The sequence below is a fragment of the Zosterops lateralis genome (assembly GCF_965231275.1).
Source record: "Zosterops lateralis genome assembly, chromosome: 8".
Lineage (NCBI taxonomy): Eukaryota > Metazoa > Chordata > Aves > Passeriformes > Zosteropidae > Zosterops > Zosterops lateralis.
Window position 1 is genome coordinate 31779687 of NC_139768.1, and position 26014 is coordinate 31805700.

General features: G+C 47.5%; 1 protein-coding gene across 2 annotated transcripts in view; it reads right to left on the minus strand.

Annotated features, from left to right (window-relative positions):
• PRKG1 (protein kinase cGMP-dependent 1) overlaps positions 1 to 26014 on the minus strand; it is a gene marked incomplete at its 5' end in the record, with an annotated part of 363931 nt that overhangs the window by 304185 nt on the left and 33732 nt on the right. For both annotated transcript variants that reach the window (XM_083866088.1, XM_083866089.1), the window contains one exon: positions 1547 to 1713. In XM_083866088.1, coding sequence (XP_083722214.1) covers positions 1547 to 1713 — 167 coding nt within the window. The remainder of the gene's footprint in view (positions 1 to 1546; positions 1714 to 26014) is intronic.

Below are 26014 nucleotides of genomic sequence, written 5' to 3' on the forward strand. Positions count from 1 at the left end.
GCCCCTAAATCCCTCCAAAAATCCTCTCCAGGGAGTGGGAAGAGGCTGAGCAGGAGATAAACACACCCTGATTCCAACATGTCCTGTTCTCAGGGATTTTTTTCAAGGCACAGCATGGAACACAACATCCCAAAAGCTGCCAGCAGCAAAACCCCCATAAGCAAACCTCTGGTGTGGGGGGAATTTGGGAAGTAAGCACAGCACTGCACAGTGCAAATTCTCCACATTTCCACTAGGAAGAAAATTGTATTCAAGGGTTATGTTAAAGTAGTTTTTTATCATCAACAGAACAGATTCTGCACCTCAAAGTAGTCTCTCTATCCAGAGGACTGAAAACCTTAAATCTTTCCATGCAGTGCTGGGGGTGGATACACATAATTCACACAAAAACCATTTCAATGTGCAAAATTCAAAACTATGAAAAACCAGAGGAATAAAACCTGTGCCTTGAGAAAGGACTTAACCTTAAAAGGACAGAAGCTTCAAGTTGTTTTGGGAAAGCAGTGAGGAGTATTTGCAACTATACAGCATGAGGAATTTGGCAGGAAAGCTTGTTTAAAGGATGGCTTGCTGCCTTGGAAAGATTTTTGTTTGAAAGAACAATTCAAGATATTAAGATATAGATGGGCAAGTGAAAAACCTCCACTCCCTTTAGGTGTTATCTGGCCAAAATGTTTGAGTCCACCAGATAGTTCTGGTGAGGAGCAAGAAGAATTTGATAAGCATTTATCCACTGGGGCACTAAATCACACCAGGAAGGAATTCAGGGATATTTCCCTCAGAACTCAGATCAGCCACTCTGAGGAGAGGGATGCTGGATTTCACACAAGGTTTGATCCAGCTCAGTAACTCTGACAGCTGACATGCAGTTCCTTAAAAATAAAAAGCACAAATACACACAAAATATGCTCAGTTTGACACGTGGAGAGTGAGAGAACCTGGAAAGAAGACAATACCAAACACATGGAGCTGGGATTTTGAAAAGACAGAGCACTGGCAACATCTGTTGGAAGATTTTTACAAAGCTGAGCACGCCCTGCTCTGGTGTTCCCTGAGAAACCCCAGCACACCCTGTGACAAAGCAGATGTGCTCCAGAACAGGTGCTGCACTTCCTCTGTGTCCAGGATGCACCAACACCATTTTCCATCCTTTAAGCACAGCTCCTGTGGAGAGCCCCACGTGCTGCACCAACATTTACTCCTGGGAGAAGGCTGTGACCACATTCTCCCTGTTTCCACAGCCACTTCCCATCTCCACAGCACCATTCCTTCTGGTAAAATCCTCATTTTTCCAGCAAACCATTCCCTCCAGGAACAGGAACTCTGCTTAGGGGAGGTTTATTCCACTGCAGGGTTAACAGCTTTCACCTCCTTTCTTTACCCAGATCAGCACACAAATCCAGACAGAAATTTCCAGGCAGAAGCCGTCCACACAATTTTTAAGCAACCATATTTAGACAACCTCTTTCTCTTGAAAACTTTTTTCCCATGAAAGTTTTTGTCTCTAAGTGTTGAAAAAAATAAATAAGATCTTTCCCAACCCTACCTTCCATGACATAGACCAGGGAACCCACATCTCCCTCCTTGATGATGCAGCTGTCCTTGCCATACTCCACGGGGTACATACAATCCACAATCTCCTGGATCTGGGACAACTCCAGGTTCTTCATGAAGTCATTGTCAAGGATCGCTTCCTTTATTAGCTCCTTGGACCTGGGACACAAATAAATTAAAACAAAACAAAAAAAAAATCAGCGTTTTCCCTAAAAATGTGCAGAGAAGGAAAAAAATTACAGAGATGTGAATTTGCAATTATTTTTTGTAAATAAACTTGAGATACATCCAGCATTAAAATAAAAATAGATTTCATGGAGTTGCAAAATCCTCTTTTAGCTACAAGTTTCACATCTACAATAACAGAGCTACTTGGATTATCTTCCATACACAAAACTGAAAGGAAGCACAAACAAGAAAGTAACGGATTTATGACTTGGTTTATTATATTTTCTATTAATTACACAAACTGGAGCACACCAAAGGGTGACACTGCACGTATTCTCTGGGGATTTATAACATAATCACTACAGGAGGCATTTGGCACAAAATCCCTAAAGCCACTTGAGCAGGTGGACAACTGAGAACGTTAAATCCTGATCTAGACCAAAACTAAAGCTCCTAAAACACCTCCAGGCTGGAGAGCAGCCCCTCATTCCTCACGCTGGGGGCTGGACTGTTCACAGCTCCCTGCAGAGCCTGAGCAGCCAGGAGGCTTTTAGCTGTTGCAAAGATGAACATGAAATGAGGTTTTCAAAGAAAAACACTTTAATGGGTCATGTCTTCTTGAAAAGAAGACAAACTGACTCTTGAGGGGTTTTTTTGAGGAGACTTGAGGAGACCCAAACCAGCCCAGCCTTGGGGACACCACGTTCCTTGCACAGGATTAGAGGCAGCTCAGGTTCCATCCATGGCAGAGCCAGCTCAGTGATGTTTAAGACTCTTTTCATTCCTTGTAAAGATTATTTTATTCCTTTGACAGTTTTGAGGTTATTTCAACCCAGCTCATTCCACTGGATACCAGAGGCCACCAGAAGTGACCCTGCTGAAGGGCAGGAGGGGACAGGACCAGGCTGCCCAAAAGCCACTCCTGAGAGTTGGGATCTGCCTTCACACCCGTCCCTGACTGCCACCCCAGCCTCTCCTGTGTGCAAATCAGGACTCCCAGGAAAACCTGTACCTGGGGGATATCCATCTTTCAGCAAAGCTGGGGATCTGTAAGGCTGACCAGGTGCTGCATAACCCCATTTCCTCACCCCACCTTCTGTGCCAAGCCAGGCAATGCTTTCCCTGCTGTGCCTTGATTCAGCTCCTGACTGCTCTGCTGGGCTCAGCCACTCCAAATCCTCATAACAGTGAGCTCCTTATTAGTGTTGCCCAACTGCCCACCAAAGAAAGCCTGATTAAAGCCTTGGTGTTCATCATATCATCCTGCATTCCAATTCCAGGCATTTATTGCATTCCAAGGCTCCAAATTTGATAAAGTCAGGCTTTCAAGTGGAGTTGCTGCAAGAATACCCAAAAAGACTGTGGGGAGTTCCTGGCCCAAGTCAAACTTCCCTCTGGATGTAGAGATCCCCAGCACAAAACAATGCTCTCCTTGTTGGAAATGAACACAGGAAAGGATTTGAGGAGAAATTTGGTCCAAACAACAGCAAAGGAACAGGAAAACTCAGCTGGACTCAATGAGCCTAAAGGTCTTTTTCAACCTTTATGATTCTAGTTGGGGAAGAAGCAGTGAAACAAACCCAATGAGAACAAATTTAGGAAATTCAAGAGCGTAATAATATTATCAATATAATAATAATAATAATAATAATAAATAAATAAATAAATAAATAAATAATAATTATATCAGATGTGTAAGAGAACATTGGAAGCACCTCAGTCCCTCAACACAGGAATATCAGAGCAAGCTCAGGGCCCCCAAGTCACCCAAACCCTTTTCACCACCCCACAAAATACATCATCATGAAGGAAAACACGTTGGCCTGGACATCAATGAAACAGAGCTTCGTCTCTGCCACATCAGAGCACCCTAAAATTAAATACCCACAGGGAAAGGGCTGGATAATAACTCAGTCATGCTTGAATGTGAGCAAAATAGGCTTTATTAGTCGAGATAATTGGTTAAGATGAGACTTAGACTACAAAGCCTGTGAGAAAAGCACCTCCAGCTGCCTTTAAACAGTGCTGGCTGGGGGAGCAAAACCACCTTGCAAGCCAGCTCCGTATTTATGAGAGTATTTCATAGAATCCCAGACTGCTTTGGGTTCGAAAAAAAACTTAAAGATCCTTCCACCCCTCCCACCACAGACTAAACCACCCTCCATAGTTTGGGAGCTCCAAACCCTTCCAGCAGGAAATATCTTCTAGGATCAAGTAAGGAAAAAAAAAGCTGAGTTTGACATACTTGAAAATGAGTTGGTACTAAAAATACAATGTCAGAGCCACAAGCAGAGCTCCTCTATTGTTCCCTGTGAGAGAATATTCGTCACTCTTAATAATTCAGAAAAATTATTCATGCACTGTGCCTTGCCAGTCCCACACATTCACACATGCCAGGCCTTCAGCAACTTCCACATTAATTTATTATTACCATTATTATGATTATTATTATTATTAGCTTCTCTTTCCCTGTAATTCACAGGTGCCATTTCAGATAAATAGGCTTTTTTTCTATTGTGTTTATTCTTATGTACAATCCCAGGTGGGAAAAGCCCTCCCAGACCAGCAAGTCCAACCTGTGCCCAATCCCCCCCACCTTGTCACCAGCCCAGGAACAACCACAGAGCACACAAATTAACTTCTAGTTCCCAATTATTCCTTAACAAATGCTGCTCCAAACCATGCCATTCCTTCATCATCACCATTATTTCAAAACAGCAGCTAGCCCACACATTTGAATACAGGAATCTACCTATTCTGTATAAATTCTGTATTTATACAGAATAAAAAATGTTTTAAAGGGTTCAAAACCACGCTCCTGACACAGTGAGTGCTTTAAACAAGATACAGCTGTTGCATTACCTCTTATTTTCCAACAGGATTTCTGCTGTACTTTCTGGTTCAGGTTTCTAATAGGAACAAGGCACAAACAAAATAACCTACAGCATTTGTAATGCAGCAGGACTGCTTCCAAATGAGCTTGTCTGAAGGAGGAGGATTTCCATGAATATTTCCTTAGCCCTGGAGTGAATGTCTGTGCCTTCAGAGGGTCACTCAGAGTAGAAAGCAGTTATTGCCATCCTTCCTCTCCAGAGCAAGCCTGGCAACAAGCCATCCCCGTTTTCCTGAAAGATTAATGACTAAATGTGCTGGAGAGTTGATGAAGAGTTTAAGAAGAGGGCACAATCCTCTGCGATACATCCTGTCCCAAATCAGTTTAGGCCCATCACGGTAATTAATAAGGCAACAGGAGGAAGAAGCTAATTGCATTTGAATTTGCAGAAGTCATGCAAAAAGAACCTTAACAAGTCGCCTACAAATACACTTAATGCATAAAACCTGCTTGTGCTGCCTCTCAGGGGCAAAGCACAGAGGGGAGTTCATGCACACACCTCCCAGTGCTGTACTGGGGGTGCTCTGCTTCCCCAGCCCGGCCAGAGCCACCCACCAGCATCCCCAACAAGCCAAAGAAATTTAGTTTTTTGTCCCAGCAAAAAGGAGCCATGTAGATCTATGGAAAGGCTCATGTTAAAGGTTTGCAGTGGCCATAAAATGCTGAATTTTAAACCCTGCTATAAACACCCACTGGCACAAGGGCAGGAGAGAAATAAAAATACTGGTTTGTAGCAGATGGGAAATAAAACCCCTGAAATGCATCCCCAGGAGCGAGGGGAGCTTGAGAGAGGGGGGACTCTGCCCCTCTGCCCCTGGGCTCAGGTGAGACCCCACCTGCAGAGCTGCCCCAGCCCTGGGGCCCAGCACAGGAGGGACCTGCAGCTGCTGGAGAGAGCCCAGGGGAGGCTCCAGGATGAGCAGAGGGATGGAGCAGCTCTGCTGGGAAGAAAGGCTGGAAGAGATGGGATTGTTCAGCCTGGAGAGGAAAAGGCTCCAGGGAGACCTTAGAATCCCCTCCAGAGCCTAAAGGAGAGCTCTCTCCAGGAGAGCTGGAGAGGGACTGGGGACAAGGGATGGAGGGACAGGACACAGAGAATGGCTTCCCAATGCCAGAAGGCAGGGCTGAATGAGCTTTTGGGAAGGAATTGTTCCCTGGGAGGGTGAGGAGGGGCTGGAATGGAATTCCCAGAGCAGCTGTGGCTGCTCCTGGATCCCTGGAAGTGTCCAAGGCCAGGTTGGGCAGGGCTTGGAGCAGCCTGGGACAGTGGAAGGTGTCCCTGCAGGGAGCTGGAACAGGATGAGCTTTAAGGCCCCTTCGTTTAAAGGTCCCTTCAAGCCCATCCTGGGACACTTTGCAGCCCAAGTGAATCCACAGTGCTTTGCAATGCACACAGTGAAACACTGAACCCCGCAGCAGTCTGCTGTTATCCCAACAGCAGTTCCCATTTTTCCAAGAAACACAAGAAATGCTCATCCCAGGCTCTTCCCTCAGAGCAATGAAATCCATGTTCCCTACACTGGGTTTGTAGCTTCTGGCACATACAATAAATATCAGAACACAAAATTATTCTTCATCCCAAAAGGGCTCCTTTCAATGTGGAAAAGCCACTTGCTGCCTTTAAGGAAGAATTCAGGAGCAGATGGAAAATCTTCTGACAGATCCCTCCAGGGATGCTTCCAGCAACCAAAGCCCTCCCACCACACCTTGTACTGGTGCAGCCCCAGTTTGCAATGGAGCCTGCAGGAAACTGAGGGTCAAGGGGAGCTACCCAGGAATCATTCCCTAGGAAATCTGCTGCTGGCAAGATTAAACAGAGGCTTAATTAAACAGGTTTTGATTAAACAGAGGTAGATCAGGAAAAATAGAAGAAATTAAGAGTTCAATTTAAAGACTAGTGACACAGTTCTGAATTTTAGGGTGTTCACCAGCACAGCTTTGCAGCAAACCCATTTGAGACTGCCAGTAAGGAAAATGAAAAGCAATGTAGTGGTCAGACAGGCTGGCAGATGCCAAAAAAAAAAAAAAAAAAAAAAAAAAAAAAAAAAAAAAAAAAAAAAGGAGGAAAAAGCACACTTTGGAGTGACAAAAATAAGCAAGACCATTGATTTAGCTGTTAACAACTCGAAACTTTGAGCAAAACTTTTCAATATGCCCACACTGATGGGGTGAAGGAGTATTTTTTCTGGAGTTTCCCCCACAAGGAATTAACAAATGCTACTAATAACCTAAATCTCCATATTTAGCAGGGAAACATCCATCCAAGAATTTCACCAACCAGACAAAGAGATCTCAAGTTTACAGCAATAAAAATGTTGGGAGATGAGAACTCTTTATTTACTCACACAATAACCCTGCTGAAAGCCACTACAAACCAGTGGCACCTTTTTGGGATGGGTCATCACTGCTGTAAAAATCCAAACTATTTACAGAAACTCATGCCCAAAAGCACTATCTTTTGGGACCTTCCATATCCCTGCCCAAGGAACTAAGCTGATTTCAGAGATAAGAAGTATGGAAAAGAAACCTTGCAGCCTCTGCCCCCAAATCTGACGAGGGATACAAGAATCCAGCCAACCCTTACAACAACTGTCTGTTTAAAATCCACACCGTGAAATGTTTAAAAGTGTTTACTTCTACAAAATGTGGCCATGGAAAAAGGAAAAAAAACCACCCACCCTTCCTTAAAAAGGGAAAACACAGCCAAGGATTGTGCCTGCTCCAGCTTTCCAGAAACTGTCCAGCAGGACAGGAATACACAGCAAGAACTGTTAGACAAGTTGGGTTTTTTTAAAGTTCTCCCAGACATACCTCCCTTTCCAAAGGGGGTGTCCATTCCAAGTGGCACAAAAAGCAAAGGCTGTGAGTTTCCAGCAGGGTTGGGGAAGCTTTTTGCTCAAAGCTCACCTTTGTAGAACTTCTAATTCTGTTTTAAGCCCTTGTGTAGTTCAAAGAGGAGGCAAGACTAAAACACACACTCAGCTCTGTTCCGGAATAGAATCCCAGAGTGGTTTGGAATGAAGAGACCTCAAAAATCACCTCTTTCCACCCCCTCTGGGCTGTCCCAAACACCTTCCAATATCCCAGGCTGCTCCAAGCCCCATCCCACCTGACCTTGGACACTTCCAGGGACAGCCACAGCTGCTCTGTGCCAGAGTCTCTCCACCCTCACAGGAAGAGTTTATTCTGTCTATGGAACCTGAATTTCCCCTCTGGCAGTCTGAACCCATTCCCCTTGTCCTGTCACTCCAGTTCCTGATGCAGGGTCCCTCTCCAGCTCCCCCGTATCCCTTCAGGCCCTGGAAGGAGCTGTGAGGTCTCCACACAACTTTCTCTTCTCCAGGCTGAACAGTCCCAGCTCTCCCAGCCTGGTTCCAGAGGGAAGCTGCTCCAGTCCCCTCAGCAATTCCAGGAGTTGCTCCAACAGTTCATGTCCTTCTTACATTGTAGTATCAGCATAACTCATCTCCTGTGGCCTGGCCACACATCCAGAGGTTCCAAACTGGCAGCTGAGAAGCACAAAGCCTTCAGTGATACCAAAATAAGCATCATCAAGAGACAGCAGTCCAAATCTGCTCCTGGCACTCCTCCTTTCCCAGCAGGCTGGGTTATGGATTGTTGTCAGCTCCCAGGTTCCCATCTAAGAACCAAAGGTAGGAAGCAGAACTTCCAGGATGGTTATTTAATCCCTCAACCACCAGTCTGAAGCCCACACCCTTCAGCACCGCTGCTTTTGCAACCCGAAGTGAAATTCTTTGTGCTCCTCCCTGAAGTCCTTCAGTGCCAAAGCTCCCAGAGCAGAAACAAACCCCAGCACAGGGCACCTCCTGAAGGGGGAAATGCTGGATAATGCCTTCAAATCCCAAAACCTGCAAGGGAACAAATGGATCTTTTCCTAACTCACCCTGAGGAGCAGAGCAGGAGAGAAAAGCTCAGACCTTTGGGTAAGATCTGGGGCTTGTTTGGACTCCAGTGCTCTTAACAGCTGATAACTCTACATTAGCTGTTTGTTTTGGCTCTGGATAAAGCCCACTTTGGATGTTCCTTCAAGGGAATTTTAAATATAACTCCAGAGAGCTATTCTTGTCTCAGTAACTGGGAATAAGAGTAGGATTCAAGTCTGGGACCGAGTAACATGAAGACCTTTAAATACACTCATGGATTTTCTTTACAGTGCTTCCCTTTCCCACAACACACAACCCACAGCTCATCTCCAGGTTTGAGAGGAAATTTCTGAGCAGGATCTTAAACATCTTCAGCAAGGCTGCTCCGGAATAGCTGCATGGATGTATGTTCTTCACAAGAGTCCACTAAGATTTTACCCAAAATGCCAATTTAAAAAGAGGTTAAGCAACTCTGCCCTGATCTAAACCTGTAAACCAAGAAAACAGCTTCAAGATTTCCAGGTTTTCTTGCACTTCAATACAACTGAGAGCTGCAGAATCGAGTTGCTCTGCAGAGAATGCTGCTCAGACAGCTCCACATAGGATTTCTAAATATATCAGTACACTGCTGTTCATTATATCATATTTTGGCATTTGACATTTAAAAAGAAAAATCATTTCAGCAAAAAAATATTCAAATCCCCTTTCACCTACGCTGAAAATTGTTGTTGGTACAAAAATACTGTAGGCAAGAGTTGGTTAACTTGCATTTTAACATGTCTCACCCCACAGATCTTAATTTACCACCCTTTTTTAGGCTCCCATTTCGCATCCTACAAAGCCCCAGGTTTAGATACCAGAAATGTTGGCAAGCTCAGGCAGAAGAAGAAGCTGGCTCTTGCCAACACAGTTTGCCTCCTCCTGCACTCTCTGACAGCTCCGAGGAACTCCCACATGAGCTGCATTTTGAGAAACCACTACCAAGCCCTCGGAGCAGGATTAAGCAGCTCCTTGATTACCTGAAGAAAACAGCAGAAGCTTTGAGCAGCTAATGAGAGGTGAGAATGCAAAATCAGAGAAGCATTTGGGTTGGAAAAAATTCCTAAGGCCTGTGGAGTCCCAGCTGTGCCCAATGCCCACCTTGTCCCCAGCCCAGAGCACTGAGTGCCACCTCCAGCCCTTCCCTGGACACCTCCAGCCATGGGCACTCCAAACCTCCCTGGGCAGCCCCTGCCAAGGCCTCAGCACCTTTTCCTGGAAGAAATTCTTCCAGAACATGTAGCAAAGTCATGGTGAAGGGGGATGGGTATCTCTCAGGGATGCCTGGCCAAAACCAAGCAGACTTTTGAGGGGTGTTACCCCGTGCATTTCACAGTTTCAGTGCTCACACCCAGCACAGCTGTGCTGGAGCCTTCTTGCACCTACAAAAATAGCAGAGAAAACACGTCCCCATATGTCTCCACACCCAGAAACAACCCAGACTCCTCCAGAAGGAGCTCAGTGAGCAAGAGAGACCCAGACAACACATCCTGAAGGTCACGATGATCCATCTTGGAAAGAACCATGTAGTTGAAAGGCAGGAATTTCTCCATCCGTCAAACCATTATTCATGTGAGCTTCCAGTCCTGGCAGCTCCACAGAGTGACCCTGACTGGAGGCAGGGATGAGGAGTGGAGCTAAATGGCAACTCCAACAGTCCCTCCAAGTGCCTTTGGAGGTCTGTGTGGCTCCCTGGGGATAAATGAAGGTGTGGCCAGTGAGCTGCACCCATTCCCTGGAGAAGGGAGTTACTGATGCCCACCACAGGGATGGCTTCACCCTGGTGCAATAGGCAGGAAATCTGCCAAGGGGATGATAACCTAATTTACATAGATGCAGAAATCCAATTAGAGATCCTCTGAGCAGAGACAGCTCCCTCTGCTCTCCTGGATTAGAGAACACGTCAGGAGCTCCTCCAAATGCACTGTGGGCCAGGAGAGATGGATGTGCTCTGCAAAAGCACTTCACTCCTCCCTGACAAACACATCTACAGGGAATGCTGTCTCAGCCAGGGAAATACAGAGCTGCTCCAGTGGAAGTTCAGGAGGGGGATTCACAGGAATTGTGATGGATGGGGAGGGGAGAAAAGCAACAGAGATTTCACATCCCTCACTCTGATTCACCCAATACTTGTGATGGATGGGACTGTCACCAGGGAAGCTCCATCAGCTCTCTCCAGCCTGGGGAAGTCCCTAACTGAAATGCCACAGGCATGTGGCACCAGAATGCAGACAGTGCTTGGAGCCTCAGTCTTCCAATAAATATTCTCAGGGATTTTAGGGAGAACTATTTCTTCCCACTTCACAAGTCAGCAGGAAGCCTGACGTTTGCAGGTGGGCTTTGGGACATAAATATTTGCAAGATGTGTGGCATTATCCAAATAACTCCCCACTGCCAAGCACCCAGGAGCAGCCAGTGGGGATAGAAGGGCAAGATGTGCCTCCTGCCAGAAGGGTCACTCCAGGATACAGCTGTGGGAGCACATCCTGCAGGCTCTGTCTAGCCTGCCAATAAACCAAATTAGAGCTGGACAAGCACCTCGTGGCAGGCAAGATGAACTCTGAGCAGCCACACAACTTGATGGCGTTTAACTGGAGAAAGAGCAGCAGCAGGAAGCTCAGGGGTGTCTGTGGAAAAGCAGGAGGGAGCAGGGCAGTGCTGCTGCTGCTTTCCTTCTGCTCAAAGGCAGGTGGGGGAGAGGTTGGCATCCTTATTTCTACTGCATGAGTATTGACCGTGACAATCCCACTGAGTTTTGAAGAATATGCCAAAAACAACTGCTCTGCACAAGTCCCTGACAGGAGGGGACAGCCAGGGGGGGTCGGGCTCTGCTGCCAGGGAACACGGACAGGACAAGGGGAAAGGGCCTCAAGCTGTGCCAGGGGAGGCTCAGCTTGGACAGCAGCAGGAATTTGCCCATGGAAAGGGTGCTGAGGCCTTGGCAGGGGCTGCCCAGGGAGGTTTGGAGTGCCCATGGCTGGAGGTGTCCCAGGAAGGGCTGGAGGTGGCACTCAGTTCTCTGGGCTGGGGACAAGGTGGACATCAGGCCTAGGGTAGACTGGATGACCCTGGAGGGCATTTCCAACCTAAATGACTCCGTGGTACTAAAACAAAACAGAGCTTTTGATCAGAAATGCTCTTGCTCATCTTGTTTTAGGAATACGTCTAAGAATCGCATGGTTGTGTTGTGATGCTGCCTTTGGCTGTAACCAAAAAAAGAACCCAAACTCTGAAGCAGGAGGACACAGCACTGTCCTCACGGAGGGGAGATCCCAGAGCCACAGAAGGGATGCCCAGCACAGCAGGAATGAGAGCAGCATGGGACAGACACCTCCAGAGAAACGCTCTCACCAAAAAAAAAACCACAATACAAAATACAGAACTCCAGGCATGGAAAGCTCCAGTCTCAGGGCTCTCAAGTCTCCATAAAATCTTGGATTGTAAAGAACAATCTGCAGGGGGCAATTGGTGGTGGGTTGGGGATGAGAAATTTCCCTAATTTCCATAAACCTTATGAGAAAAACTCCAGAGATACATGCAATCATCCAGCCACATATAAACATGAAACAGAGAGAACTTAAAGAAATTGTTTTGAAGAATAATAGTGACAAATGTGCTAGGAGAAAGCAGACACCAAATTCTGATGGAAGGCAAGGGAAAGATGAAGAGCTTTGAATTTGAAGGACTTTAGGAAACCACCCTTTTCTTTGATCAGAATAACTCTTCTCCAGAGGCACTGAATGTTTCCAGGAATTTCAGCCTGGAAGGACACTGAAGGGGAAATATCCTATGTCTGGCAAATGGAAGGATATTTTTGAACAAGTAGTAACCTCACATTTTATGGCATCACTTGTCCTTGGAGAATCCTAACAAGAATGGACATACGGAGGTAAAAGAAGGATGCAGCAATACAAAAGGCGCTGTCCAAGGAAAGCACAGGAATGGCACGGAGAGTGGGGAAATCACAGAGCCAGTTAGGCTGGAAAAGCCCTCCAGGATCACCCAGTCCCAGCTGTGCCCAATGCCCACCTTGTCCCCAGCCCAGAGAACTGAGTGCCACCTCCAGCCCTTCCTGGGACACCTCCAGCCATGGGCACTCCAAACCTCCCTGGGCAGCCCCTGCCAAGGCCTCAGCACCCTTTCCATGGGCAAATTCCTGCTGCTGTCCAAGCTGAGCCTCCCCTGGCACAGCCTGAGGCCCTTTCCCCTTGTCCTGTCCCTGTTCCCTGGCAGCAGAGCCCGACCCCCCCTGGCTGTCCCCTCCTGTCAGGGACTTGTGCAGAGCCACAAGGTCCCCCCTGAGCCTCCTTTTCTCCAGGCTCAGCCCCTTTCCCAGCTCCCTCAGCCTCTCCTCACAAGGTTCACATTCCAGACCCTGAGCAAGTTTTGGAGATCACTCACTTTGGTCTTTAGGAGCAACTGTGAACTCTTGGTGTTACAGCCTGGCAAGCCAGAATCCCAGGATCCACTGAGGTATTCCCAAGGGAAGACTCTCCCTTGCCAAACAGGGCCATTTCAAGAGGAAACAGGAGCAGCCCTTGTCTCTGGAGGACAGACAGCAACAGGCATTAAGGCACATGGTTCTTCTGCCTCTCTCAGCAAGCCAGGAAAGCCCCAAAATTTACAGTTCAAATGTGCTGCCATGCTGCTGCCCAGGTCCTCCACAGAAAACCTTTAGTTTCCAGGAAAGCTCCAAACAGGGACCAGAGAGAAGAACCATATCTCGAGACTGAGAACTGCGACAGAAGAAATAAGCCAGAGGAGAGCAGAGAATTAAATTACTTTTATCTGCATCACACGAGCAGAAAACGAAGTTTGCTCCTATAATGTACTGCTGAGACTGCTTTCCTTCCCTTGCATTACTCTCCTGCACTTAACTCTCCCCTTTTCCACCACCCTCATGTCTCATCACCTTCCCGCACCATCTCCCAACTCCAAAATGCTTGCTCCCATTGCAGCAACTCTGGCTCCTGTTCCTTTTTTCATCTAAGTGCCTCATTTGACACTCCTAGTGCAGAGCATCATGGATTTCTCTCCCCTTTCATTCCACCATCCTCCCAAACACTTTCTCCCCTCCTGCTCCCCCTGCAAGTCCTTGCCCCTTACAATTTCACTGCTCCCATGGGGGGGAGCTGCACAAATATCAGCAAAAACAAATCAGAAAGCTGAGCCCCAGGCCAGGAGAAATACTCAGGTTGGAAAGGGGCTGCAAGGAGCCAGAAGGACCCCAAGAGTTTCATGTGGCAGAAGAGGAAAGGAAGAAGGAAATGGCAGATGCGCCTTGCATCAGATTTGGTGGGATATTGGGCAGGAATTGTTCCCTGGGAGGGTGGGCAGGCCCTGGCACAGGGTGCCCAGAGCAGCTGTGGCTGCCCCTGGATCCCTGGAAGTGTCCAAGGCCACGCTGGACTTTGGAGTTTGGAGCAGCCTGGGAAGATGTCCCTGCCCACGGCACGGGTGGCACTGGATGGACATTAAGGTTCCTTCCCACCCAAACCCATCGGTGACTCCATGATAATGAAGAAAAAAAGGACTCCACAAACAAAGCAGAACAGGACATCAGTGCATCACAAGGAGACAAAAACAGTGTTTCTTCCACTAGGGCACATGTGGGTTTCTAGGGAAACAGTTCCTTTGCTCTGTCCCAAATATTTCACAGGACTAGGAAAGAAACCTTGTTCACTTTCTGAAAAGCACTGCTACAACACTCTATGTTCTGACTCTATTCCATGCTCCGCAGGCTGCGTTGAGGAAATATTTACATGAAGGAATACACAGACAGAGCTAAAAAGAGATGGAGAAAATGTGCCTGCCAAGGAGCAGAGTTATTTCCGTGGAGGAAACAGGAACTACTAGAGGGAACTGAAATAATTCAAATCCAGCTCAATCCCACCAGGCCCAAAAAGTGTCATTTGAAATTTAGGTGCATTTTAAAGATAACAGTTCTTTTTTAAAGTTAAAAGCAGGCACAAGCTGTTTGCATAAATGCTGATATCCCATATATTTAAGAGTGCAGGTGATTGGAAAGATCAGCCCTGTTAAATACTGAACAATGAAATTAACTGGCGCTGGAATTCTTGGAAAACACACCTTCTTTTAGTGACTTTGAGGAAAAAACATTCCAGCCTTTCCAGTCAGTAAGAAAACAGCACAACTTTGAGCATTCTTTTTAAAAATCTAAATTCAGTCTGTTCTCCCAAACAGCAACAGCAGCCAGAGCTAAATAGGAAAGTCAAACCCAAAGAAAAGCAGCCAAACCCTGTGTGGGGTGTTGTTTATCCTGGGACCTGCACTTTCACATCTCCTTTTGCAGGAGGTTTGAAAAATCCTTGATTTCCAATGGAACTCAGTTTATTTGCCCCTATTTCACCCACCAAGATCCACCTTATCTGAAATGAAACACCTCTGCTCACCTAACAAAGCATTTTAGGCAGCTGTGATGCACAGGCAGACTTTGGAAAACTATTTTAACTGTGTCCCTATGAGACAGTTTCCCTCCAGGAATGAGAACTCCTGGGTTTCTCCATTATGGAACGCTAAGAAAAGGAATCCACCTCTTGCAGCTAAGGGAGCTGGGACACTCTGCTTGCTTTGACCCACTTTGTAATGCCAGGAAAAGGGGGAATGGGTTCCCAGTGCCAGAGGGCAGGGCTGGGTGGGATATTGGGAAGGAATTGTTCCCTGGGAGGGTGGGCAGGCCCTGGCACAGGGTGCCCAGAGCAGCTGGGGCTGCCCCTGGATCCCTGGCAGTGTCCAAGGCCAGGTTGGACTTTGGGGCTTGGAGCAGCCTGGGATAGTGGAAGGTGTCCTGTTCATCACAGGGTTGGCACTGAATGGGCTTCATGGTCCCTTCCAAGCCTAGCAATTCCATCATGTTCCCCATCTATTCCAAGAATAAAACTACCAGGTCTTTAATAGTTTGTAGCCGTGGTGTCCTATGTGTGCAGTAGTTCTAAATGGGAGCTAAAAGAATGTCAAGATTTAAATTCCCATGTTTTTTTCCTCTCCAGTGTGTGATTCCAGCAGTTGGCAGCTTTCACTTCCCATCACAGAACCACTGAGGCTGGAAAAGCCCTCTAAGATTGAGTCCAAGAGTCAGCCCCACATCACCACATTGATCAAATGTGCCCAAGTGCCACATCCAGGCCTTCCTTGGACACCTCCAGGGATGGGGACTCCACCACCCCCCTAAGCAGCCCCTGCCAATGCCAGACCACAGTTCCCAGGGAGAAATTTTTTCTACATCCAATCTAAACCTCCCCTGGCACAGTTTGAGGCCAACTTCACAAGGTGCTCAACCATCCCAGCATTTCCTTCCTCTTAAACTGTAACTCTTGCAGCAACCTCAGGAATACAACCCTTTCCACCTGCCAGTTTCATGGATCTGCACTCTTTTTTTTTTTGGCAACCATCCCAAAAAGCTGGTGTATGTGGTGGTATTCTCTCCAAATCCTACTTGGACAATTTGCCTTCCTGCTCAAGGAATAAAAGCTAACAGTTCCTCTCTGTGCTGGTTAATAAACCTGCATGCTGCTTTCAGGGTTTTGGGGTTTGTTTTTTTTTTGTTTTGTTTTCCAATAGAGAGACAAGGCTGTTCTATTTATAAAGGTCAAGTAAATTGTGTGCAGTCTGTGGAGCCTTAACATCTCTGTGTTATTAAAACAGAATATTTCATTTAAACAGCCCCTTTCAGGAAGAAAAAGAAATTTCTCCCAATAACATTTCTTCCCCTCTCCATTCAGAGTTAAGGTCTGTGCACACAGAGGAGAATGCAAGTGTGTTTGTTCACTTGAATCATAACTACTATTATTTTTTAAACACCCTAGAACACTTTTACAGGTTGTTTGGATAAGCCACAACCATAAATCCTGCTCGGCTGTCACGCCAGGAAAAAGCCTGGCATTATCTTTGTGAGCAGGGAGAAAAGCTGCCAGGAACAGCAAAGGAGGTTGGGGCTGAGGAGAGGGTTAAACAAGGTTTAAGAGGCTTAACCTGGACAAAATTGTTGCCTTCACACGTATCTGTGCCATCTTCCTGTACTGGAATGCTGTCCTGAGGGACTGGTACTTCCACGTGAATTTCACACAGGGTTAGACAAGGATTCAAGAGCTGCCAGTGCTCAAACCTTCCCCAGTTCTGTGAGAAGCAGCAGACTGGTTTAATCTTTATCCGCTTAACAGCAATCACAAACAAACGGGTTTTGTGGTCAGAGTGGTGATTACAGCACAACAAAAATGGGCCAGGACAGTTCAAATTCCAGGTAACAGCACCTGTGTAGCTGGTGGCACTGCACAAAGCCCATGCAGGGCCCCAGGAACACAGCAAACCAAGGGACAAACACAGAAATCCCATCCAGGCCCATCCCAACCACAGCATTCCAGCTGAATGCTGTGCCTTGCACTGAAAGCACATTACAGGAGACATTCCCCACCTGCACCTGCACAGGAACCTGAATTCTTGATGCATTTTGTGTTTGATGATCTCCACCATGGGCTGGTGGGTGGCTGAGAGCTGAGGGCTGTCCTCTGCCACTGAGCCAAGGGCAAAGAACACCAGTACAGCCAAAAACAGAGCTGAGCAAGGGATCTCCTGAGCTTGGTTTTCATATTCTCCCCCAGAGAAGTCTGTATTCTCCCCCAGAAAAGTCTGTAAAGGCAGGACAAAAAAGTGCCAGGCAGAATTACTCCCTGCAGCTGCTCCAGTTCTATTTTTCTGGACAGATATGCACAGCTCAGCAGCAGAAACCCCAAATAACCAACTCTGCCCCCCAGCAATCAAGCTGGGCTCCACAAAGCCTTTAGATGAGCAAAAACAAAACAAAACAAAACAAAACAAAACCAAAAAAAAAAAAAAAAACCAGGAAAAAAAAAAAAAAAAAAAAAAAAAAAACAACAACAAAAAAACTCCACTTAAAGTTTCTAAGATGAGCTTTAACTATCCCAAACTCTTCACATCATTAGCACACCTCTAACAGACATAAATCCAATTTTAAAGATTGCTGTGTGATTTACTCTTGGGTTAATAAGAAAAGAAAGCCTTAAATAAACCTGTCATTAACCCATATCTGCATTAACATTTGTTCTTTGGGTGGAAATTTGAGGAAAGCTTTTCTGCCTGTAAAAATCAATGTCCCTTAAATAAGAACACTGGAATTTTAAGTGTCCTGTTTTTGCTAAAGACTCTGCCCTGCTATTTAACCAGGAATGAAAAGTAATTTCTAATCACCAAGTGCCCGTGCTTATGAAGCAACTATAGTTAAGGCGTTCTCTGGGATAGAAAAACTCATCAGCACTGAAAGCCAGACAGATCAAAGCCTGCAGTGATGGGCAGAGCAAACCTTGTGCTGAGCACATTTCTCTCCTCCTCGGATACAACACTGGGTGCCCCAAACTCCCCAACTTGTTGTAAATTAGGAGGCAAAAACACATTGACAGCACGAGTACGTCTGAAGAGGAGAAAATAAAGGAATAAATGAACTTCCTACAGCTCTCTGGCCACCCCTGAGGCTGCAAGCAGCACTTCAAGCAGGCTGATGAAATCCTCGTTGTCAAAGGCAGCAGAGGAGTGTTGTGATCTGCACACTCCCTCTCCTAATCTGTTCTGGCAAGGCGATTACAAGAGCTGCTTCCTTTAAAAGAAGTCAAATTTATGCACACACAAAGAAAGGGCTAACTGTACAATCAGTCCCAATAGCAGTGCCAGGAAAAGACCCTGCTGCAAGGGGAAAATGGGATGCAAAATGCAGCATGGAAGGGAAGATGCTGATTTTTCAGCTACTGCTTTATATGGATCAAAAAGGCCACAGCAATCATAGAATTCTGGAATGGTTTGGGCTGGAAGGGACCTTAAAGCCCATCCAGTGCCACCCCTGCCATGGGCAGGGACACCTTCCACTATCCCAGGCTGCTCCAAGCCCCAAAGTCCAACCTGGCCTTGGACACTGCCAGGGATCCAGGGGCAGCCCCAGCTGCTCTGGGCACCCTGTGCCAGGGCCTGCCCACCCTCCCAGGGAACAATTCCTTCCCAATAGCCCATCCAGCCCTGCCCCTCTGGCACTGAGAAGCCATTCCTCCTTGTCATTCCATCCCTTGGAGAGAGTCTCCATCTTTCCTGTAGCTTCTTCAGGCCCTGGAAGGCCACAATTTGGTTACCCCAAAGCTTTTCCTCTCCAGGCTGAACAATCCCATCTCTCCCAGCAGAGCTGCTCCATCCCTCTGCTCATCCTGGAGCCTCCCCTGGGCTCTCTCCAGCAGCTCCAGGTCCCTCCTGTGCTGGGCCCCAGGGCTGGGGCAGCTCTGCAGGTGGGGTCTCACCTGAGCCCAGGGGCAGAGGGGTAGAATCCCCCCTCCCCTGCTGCCCACGCTGGGGCTCAGCACAGGGCACGGGGGGACTCTGGCTCCCAGCTCTCACCCCCAGGTCATTCTCCCAGGGCTGCTCCAGCTGCTTATCCCCAGCCTGGATTGATCCCAGGGGTTGCCCTGACCCAGGGGCAGCTCCAGCATCTGGCCTGGTGGAACCCCCTGAGATTCCCAAGGGCCTCCATGGAAAAGAGTTTGGGAGGGTTCAGGGTTTATTTGAGGTAGCCTGTGCAGACAAGGCTAAGGAAGGGCTGAGGGGGGAACAAGGCTGGAGATGGGGGCTATGTGCCCAGCACTCACCTTTTCCATGTTCATGTCCCTCCCCCACTGCTCCCCATCACTCTTGTTGCAGGGAACTGAAGCCACCAACAGCCAAGGCATTTGCAGACAGCCCGAGAAGCAGTTTGGAGGGTGGGAGGAGGAGGGTCAAAAGCAGAAATCTGTTTATTTGGCACCTAAATATAGCCCAGTTAACTCAGCAAACATTTTCTCTCTACTACATTGCTATTTTGTCTGCGTGCACAGCCTGCAAGGAACCAGCTGCAGCATCACCAGTTGATTACATTCTCTGATGAGGAATTTGCTTTTGTTCCTCAGCAGAAATTTTTGCCACTACGTGCCCATGACCACTCTCCTGAGTCTTGGGTATGAAAATTCAGTTTTCTGCTAAAGCCCCAGCAGAAAGAAGGAGCTTTTCACGTCAGGCTCACACAAAGGAGCTCAGCTCAGCCATGCCTGGCCGGGAATCAAGTCCCTGATAATCAAACAGGACACATCAGGTAGCTGCTCTTCCAGGCTGGCCACAAGCTGATTAGTTATTTCACTCCACACCAGGTTTATTAAGTTCTCTCATTCCACACCAGGTTAATTAATTCTTTCATTCCACACAACCCAGCTGCTGCTAAAAGGGAGGTTTCTCAGCCAGCTGCACTCAGAGCAGAGGCTGCTGTACAGAAAAGCCTTCATGGAGAGTAACCAGAAATAAGACCGGGCAGTTTGAGATTCTTTTTTAAAAAGCACTATAACCCTTCATTTTCAGGGGGGTTGAACCCCAGAATGGTTTGGGTGGGAAGGGACCTTAAAGCCCATCCAGTGCCACCCCTGCCATGGGCAGGGACACCTTCCACTGTCCCAGGCTGCTCCAAGCCCCAAAGTCCAGCGTGGCCTTGGACACTGCCAGGGATCCAGGGGCAGCCACAGCTGCTCTGGGCACCCTGTGCCAGGGCCTGCCCACCCTCCCAGGGAACAATTCCTTCCCCATATCCCATCCAGCCCTGCCCTCTGGTACTGGGAACCCATTCCGTGTGTCCTGTTCCTCCATCCCTTGTCCCAAGCTCCTCTCCAGCTGTCTTGGCACTCCTTCAGGGACTGGAAGGGGCTCCAAGGTCTACCCAGAGCCTTCTTTTCTAGGCTGAATCCCCAACTCTCTCTGCTTTTCTTCCCAGGAGAAGTTTCAAATGATCCATGACTGATTTTTTTTTCACTTAAACCCAACCTTGCTGAAGTTTTACCACGCAGGCAGATGCCTGTCAATGCAGCATCTAATTTACCCTTCAGATGAGTCCACAAACAGACAATTGATTTAACTTTTAAAAGCCCTCTCTGCACAACAGATACTCCTTAAAAAACACAGGCCATGGGCAGAAGGAGAGATCTTGACTCTAAAAAAAGACCAAAACACCAAAATACACATCTACAGTTCTTCTGCAGTGCTTTCACACTAATTTGCTGAGGTGGCTGCCTTTTATCCTCAATGTTTGTATTGCAGCAGAGTGCATTTGAGTCGACAAAGCAGTCCCAGAGAAAATGGTGTCAGGGAACTGAGTGGCTGTGGCTGAGCAATCTCAGACTCCCCAGCCCAAATAGATTAAAAAAAAATCCAGCTTTTAGGTCTTCTGAAAACACTGATCTCAAGATAGATTTAAAATGAGCAGATATTGGTGGAAGGAAAAAAAACAGCTCTTGAGCAGTGAGAGATGTTGCAGCAATGGGTCTGAAGCATCAGCAAGGGATGCTCAAGGTTTGCATCCTGCAGTCCTGTCCTGCCTGTCCCCCAGTGTCAAAGGCATTTGATGTGACCTGGTGGCTGCAAACACTTGGAATTTAGGGTGGGATGGCCCCTCTCATCATTTTACTGGGAAGGCATACAGAGAGAGCCAAGGCAGCTCTAAAGCAGCCACAGAGCAAACAACCTGACAGCCAGGCAGCTTTTTTGTGCATCCTATTCTTCAGTGGAACTGATAAAAATTCCATTAAGAAGCTTGGAATAAGCATGGAATATTATCTCCCCATGCTATATAATTTCTTCAGTATGAGCAAAGTCACAAAGTATTTCAGCTGCTGACCAAGGCAATCAGGATAGGTAACAGAGCTGAAGGCTCCCCAGGGAGCACCTAAGCCTCAGAAGGCTCTTCCAGCATATATTAAAACTCCAGATCCCTGTGATGATCCCATTCTGGGTACCATCCACAAGCATCCATATTTTCCACAGTTAACCTGTGCTTCTGCTTTGCCCCAGTGCCCAAGGCAGATGTCCCAAGTGACCCTTCCCAATCCTGCTCCTGCCAGCACAGCTCCACTGAGCTTTATCTTTTGGTTGCTACATATTCATGGATTTTCCATCAATAACAACTCTGCCACAATGCTCAGCTGTATTTATTAAGCAGGAGCCTTCTTCAGAACCCTACAGCCAAAATGTTTGTGCCCAGCCAGCTTAAACAAATAATCCGACTCCAGCTTATAACACTTGCCCATCACAGAGCACAGCAAGAACCTTTTGTGGTGGAAAACATTGAAAAAACGTGAGCATAGAGTAAAGCTGCCATTGAAAAAATCCTTTATAGCTCACAGCTGGAATTTCAGTCAGAACAAGGAGAGGGTGGAGAGTCACTGTGCTCCAGAGGTGACATGTGAGTGATATGGATTCATGTCCCTGGCTCTGCCCCAATTCCAGCAAGTCTCCCATGTGTTTGGCCTCACCAAACAGCCTCAATCCCTATAGAAGCTTCTTCATTTGTATCTGCAAATAGTGTGATAATCCTTAACCCAGATTTGTACATCCCAAGTGATGCTCTCAGCACCACACTAGTGGGTTTCCATTTGAGTTATTTTTGGCTTTCAAATTAAGAAACCATTTCCAAACACCTGTTTTGTCTGTGCAAGAGTAATGGCACAAACCCAAAGGGCTGAGATTTGATTGATGATCTCCCTTCTGGAACTGCTTTGCCTACCTAGATCACACTAACACTTATCCTTGCACAAAGTCCAACGGGGAAAAACCTGGGGATTTATGAGGGAAGGGATAATTTGTTCCCAGTCATGGACAAGACACAAAGCACCTGGCAGGGAGGTTGATGAGAAAATAACAGTACTTGCAAAAGAGTAGGTGAAGCAGGCAGAGGTCGAGTCTGTCACCTCACAGAGCCCAAAGTCACTTTTCCCAGTGCCAGATCCCAACAAACAGGGAACACACCTGTGCTGGCAGTCACTGTGCTCAGGTGTGTGCTGTGCCTGCTGGAAACCCTCCTACAGCACAGTCACAAACCCAGCAGGTGAATGGAGGGAGATGAGGTGGATAGTTAGCGTTCCCTTGAGAATCCAGACTGTGCTTCAGCATCCACCCAGAACTGATCCAGGAAAAGGCTGCAGGAGCCTTCCTGCCAAGGCAAGCTGTGATTCTGAGATACCTGCCAGAGTCACCTAGAAAGCAGCAGGATGTCACCAGAATGTGTGCAAGCACAGCTGTCACAGCTGTGTCCCTCCTCCAAGCAGGAGCAGGAACACTTCAATCGCAATCCAACTTCAGGCAGCTCTGGCTTCCTCCCAGCTGTGCCCTCAAACGAGGGAAGGTCAGGCAAAACCAGAGGATCTGCCTGCTTTATGCTCTCCCAGTATGCTCTACCCTGGTATCCCAGTTGCAGTGTTTGGGTACTGTGCTAATGGAGAAAAGCCTTCCCTTCTCCATGCTTCATTTCCCTCCTGTGCCTCGCAGAGCCAGGCTTACACCGGGAGAACAGAAAGCAATCACGGATCTGATGAGCAGGAGATGTTCTCCCCTTTGTGAAAAGCTGTCTGAACAGGACTTAAATGTGCAAGGAGGCATAAAGAAGAAACAATAGGTATTACACACACACCCCAGTTAGATTGTGGATATGTGCCTAGTTAGGATGCACAGCTCTGTTCCAGGACTCAGACACGAGCTGTGTACAGAGGCACACACACATTCCCACATTTCTGAGGGATTTATACCACTCTTGGTCTGGATATTCCCCACCAGTGAGACCTGGGCTGTTGTTTGGACTACAGGCAGGACTGTAACAAGGACAAGCAATGCTGAACACTGACATGGAGCCTCTGGAGCTGGAGCAGGGCACGGAGGTCCCCAGGATGTCACTGAGCCAGCACAGGGCATGCAGAGGGACATTGTGACAACACAGCTCAAAGTCACTGCCACTGAAGGGGCTGACACTGCAGGGAAACCTTCCCCCTGCCCCCAGCAAGGGATTCCTGCTGCAGTAATTCCTGAGAGGTGTCACTGAAATCTCTGGATAAAACTACTTCAGGGTGTATCCATTGCTGTCTCCACCCCTGTCCCTTTGGACCAGGCTGTGAAGTTGAACATTGCAGTGAACTCCACCCCTTGCTCCTGCTTGGACCTACCCAGATACCCTCAGGGATGCACCTACTCCAGCTGGAACCTTATCAATCAGCCAGTCTCTCCAGGGGTTTACCTGCTGTGCTGTATTTATCCACAGCCACACTTACTCTGAGGTGCTCCTGTTCCAGCATGGCCTTCTCTAGGAGCCATAGGCCCTGCAGGAATGAACCTGCTCCAAGAATGAACCTGCTCCAGCATGGATTTACCCACAGTCATAGGCCCTGCAGGAATGAACTTGCTCCAGGAATGAACTTGCTCCAGGATAGAATTACCCACAGCCACAGGCCCTGCAGGAATGAATCTGCTCCAGGAATGAACCTGCTTCTCCAGCATGAATTTCCCCATAGCCATAGTCCCTCCAGGAATGAACCTGCTCCAGCATAGAATTACCCACAGCCACAGGCCCTGCAGGAATGAATCTGCTCCAGGAATGAACCTGCTCTTCCAGCACAGATTTACCCACAGCCCCTCCAGGAATGAACCTGCTGTGCCATGAGCTTTTCCATGGCCTCATGCACAGCTGCTGACGCCTCAAGGTGTTCCTGCTCTGGTACCTACCCTTAGGCCCCAATCCCTTTGGAGTTACAGACACTTTGAGATGTTCCTGCTGGAGGTGGAATCCCAGCACCACCACCCACTCACAGCCCTCGCTCCAGCAGGGATGGGGGAGACAATCAGAAGGGCAAAAGGGGAAAAACTCATGGGTTGACATAAAGGCAGTTCAACAGGTAAAGCAAAAGTCACAAGGAATCCATTCTGTGTTCTCCATGGGCAGGTGGGTGTTCAGCCATTCCCAGGAATGTGAGGTTCCATCCTATGTAATCCTTGGGCAGTTGGCATCAGCTGTCCTGGCTCTTCCCCTCCCAATTTTTATGTAGCCCCTGCCTGCCCACTGGTGGGACAGGTGAGGAGCAGAAAAGGCCTTGGTACACCAGAAAAGCTGGACTGGCAGGAAAATCCAGCCTCCTGTGGTATCTTCTGCTCCAGTCACTGGAGGTTCTCTGCTACCAGATGCAAACAAGGCTGATTTTTATCAGAGATGTAAAGTTTGGATCCTGCTGGATGGGACAGCTGTGTAGAAGAAGAGCTTTGGGATTGCCAGGGAAGAGAATAAGCAGCACTCATGGGAAGAAAGATCTTGGGCAGAAGGAGGAGCAGGAATAAGACACCCAGGGAAGTAACCAAGGGCTCAAAAGAAAAGGGAGAAGAGGATGGTGCTCCACACCACGACAGGAGCTGCTGAAGGATGTTCATCTCCTCCAGCTGACCATGTCCACCCTTAAGCTTCACACAACCCCCTACACCCTTTACTCACTCAGGCAATACAGCAAATTCAAGGCCAAGAGCTGGAGGCTAACTCTGATCTTCCATTTCACCTAAAGGAATTTCTCACGGTTTTAAGAGCCTGATTTTCAAGGAGTCTCTACAGCTGAAGCCAGGTATCATTTCCAACAAGCCTCAAGGTACAGCTGAGTGGCACTATTTGCATCACATTTGCTTTATCTACACCTTCCTGAAGTGCTTGGCCACTGCCCTGATGTGCTGCTGGCAGTCTCAGGGCCATTGATTTTCCTCTATTCAGCAGAAATATCACCCACCAAAGAAGGTTATTTTCCTCATTTAGCCTGTGGACTCCAAGAGCAGTAGTGAATTCCCCTCAGCCACCAGATCTCTGCACACAAATTACATCAAATAGGCAGTTTAAATCCTAACAAGCACTGACACATCCCAGGGACCCACTTCCACTGAGGGCAGGGAACAGTGGCTCTCCATTTCCATCACACCCATGTTATTTACTCCTCGGCTCCTGAATCTCAATGATACTCTATGGTCAGGGAAACCAACAGCACTGCCACATTTGGATTTGAATTTAAAAACCACCTCGTTCATGGGCAGCGACACCTTCCATTAGACCAGGATGCATTCCCACAGTCCTGCTGGTTCTCTACAGAACTGCCTCTACTCCACTCATATTAAAGCCTGACTATTTTCCCTCCTCATAAAAGTGTATTTGCATGAATCCAGTACTCTCCCTCATGTGCTAAATGCTTGAGTGCACATGCATGTCATTATACATATATATTTCTTTTCACATTCAACACAAAGTACGCGTGCACTTATGAGACTGCAATTTAATTTTCCATCAGCCCAGGCAGCTCCATTATGATTTCTCATCTTTGTTCACGTCACCCACAGCCACCACCTCAGAGAACATTAAATAAGTGAACAAAACAAGCTGGCCTGGGCTGGGCAGTTTCTAAATCCACGTCAAGCCCAAGTCACAGATCTGCTGTGTAGCTTTCCTGACACAGCTGGGGTGTTTGACAGGCAACACCTCCAATAAATGTGCTCACATACCAAATCAAAGAAGGAAATTTGGGGAAAGAAGCACCGCTCCAGGCAGGAACTGTTGCAGCCTGACAAGGAGCTGTTTCTCGCTGATACCCTACTTCAAGTTTGC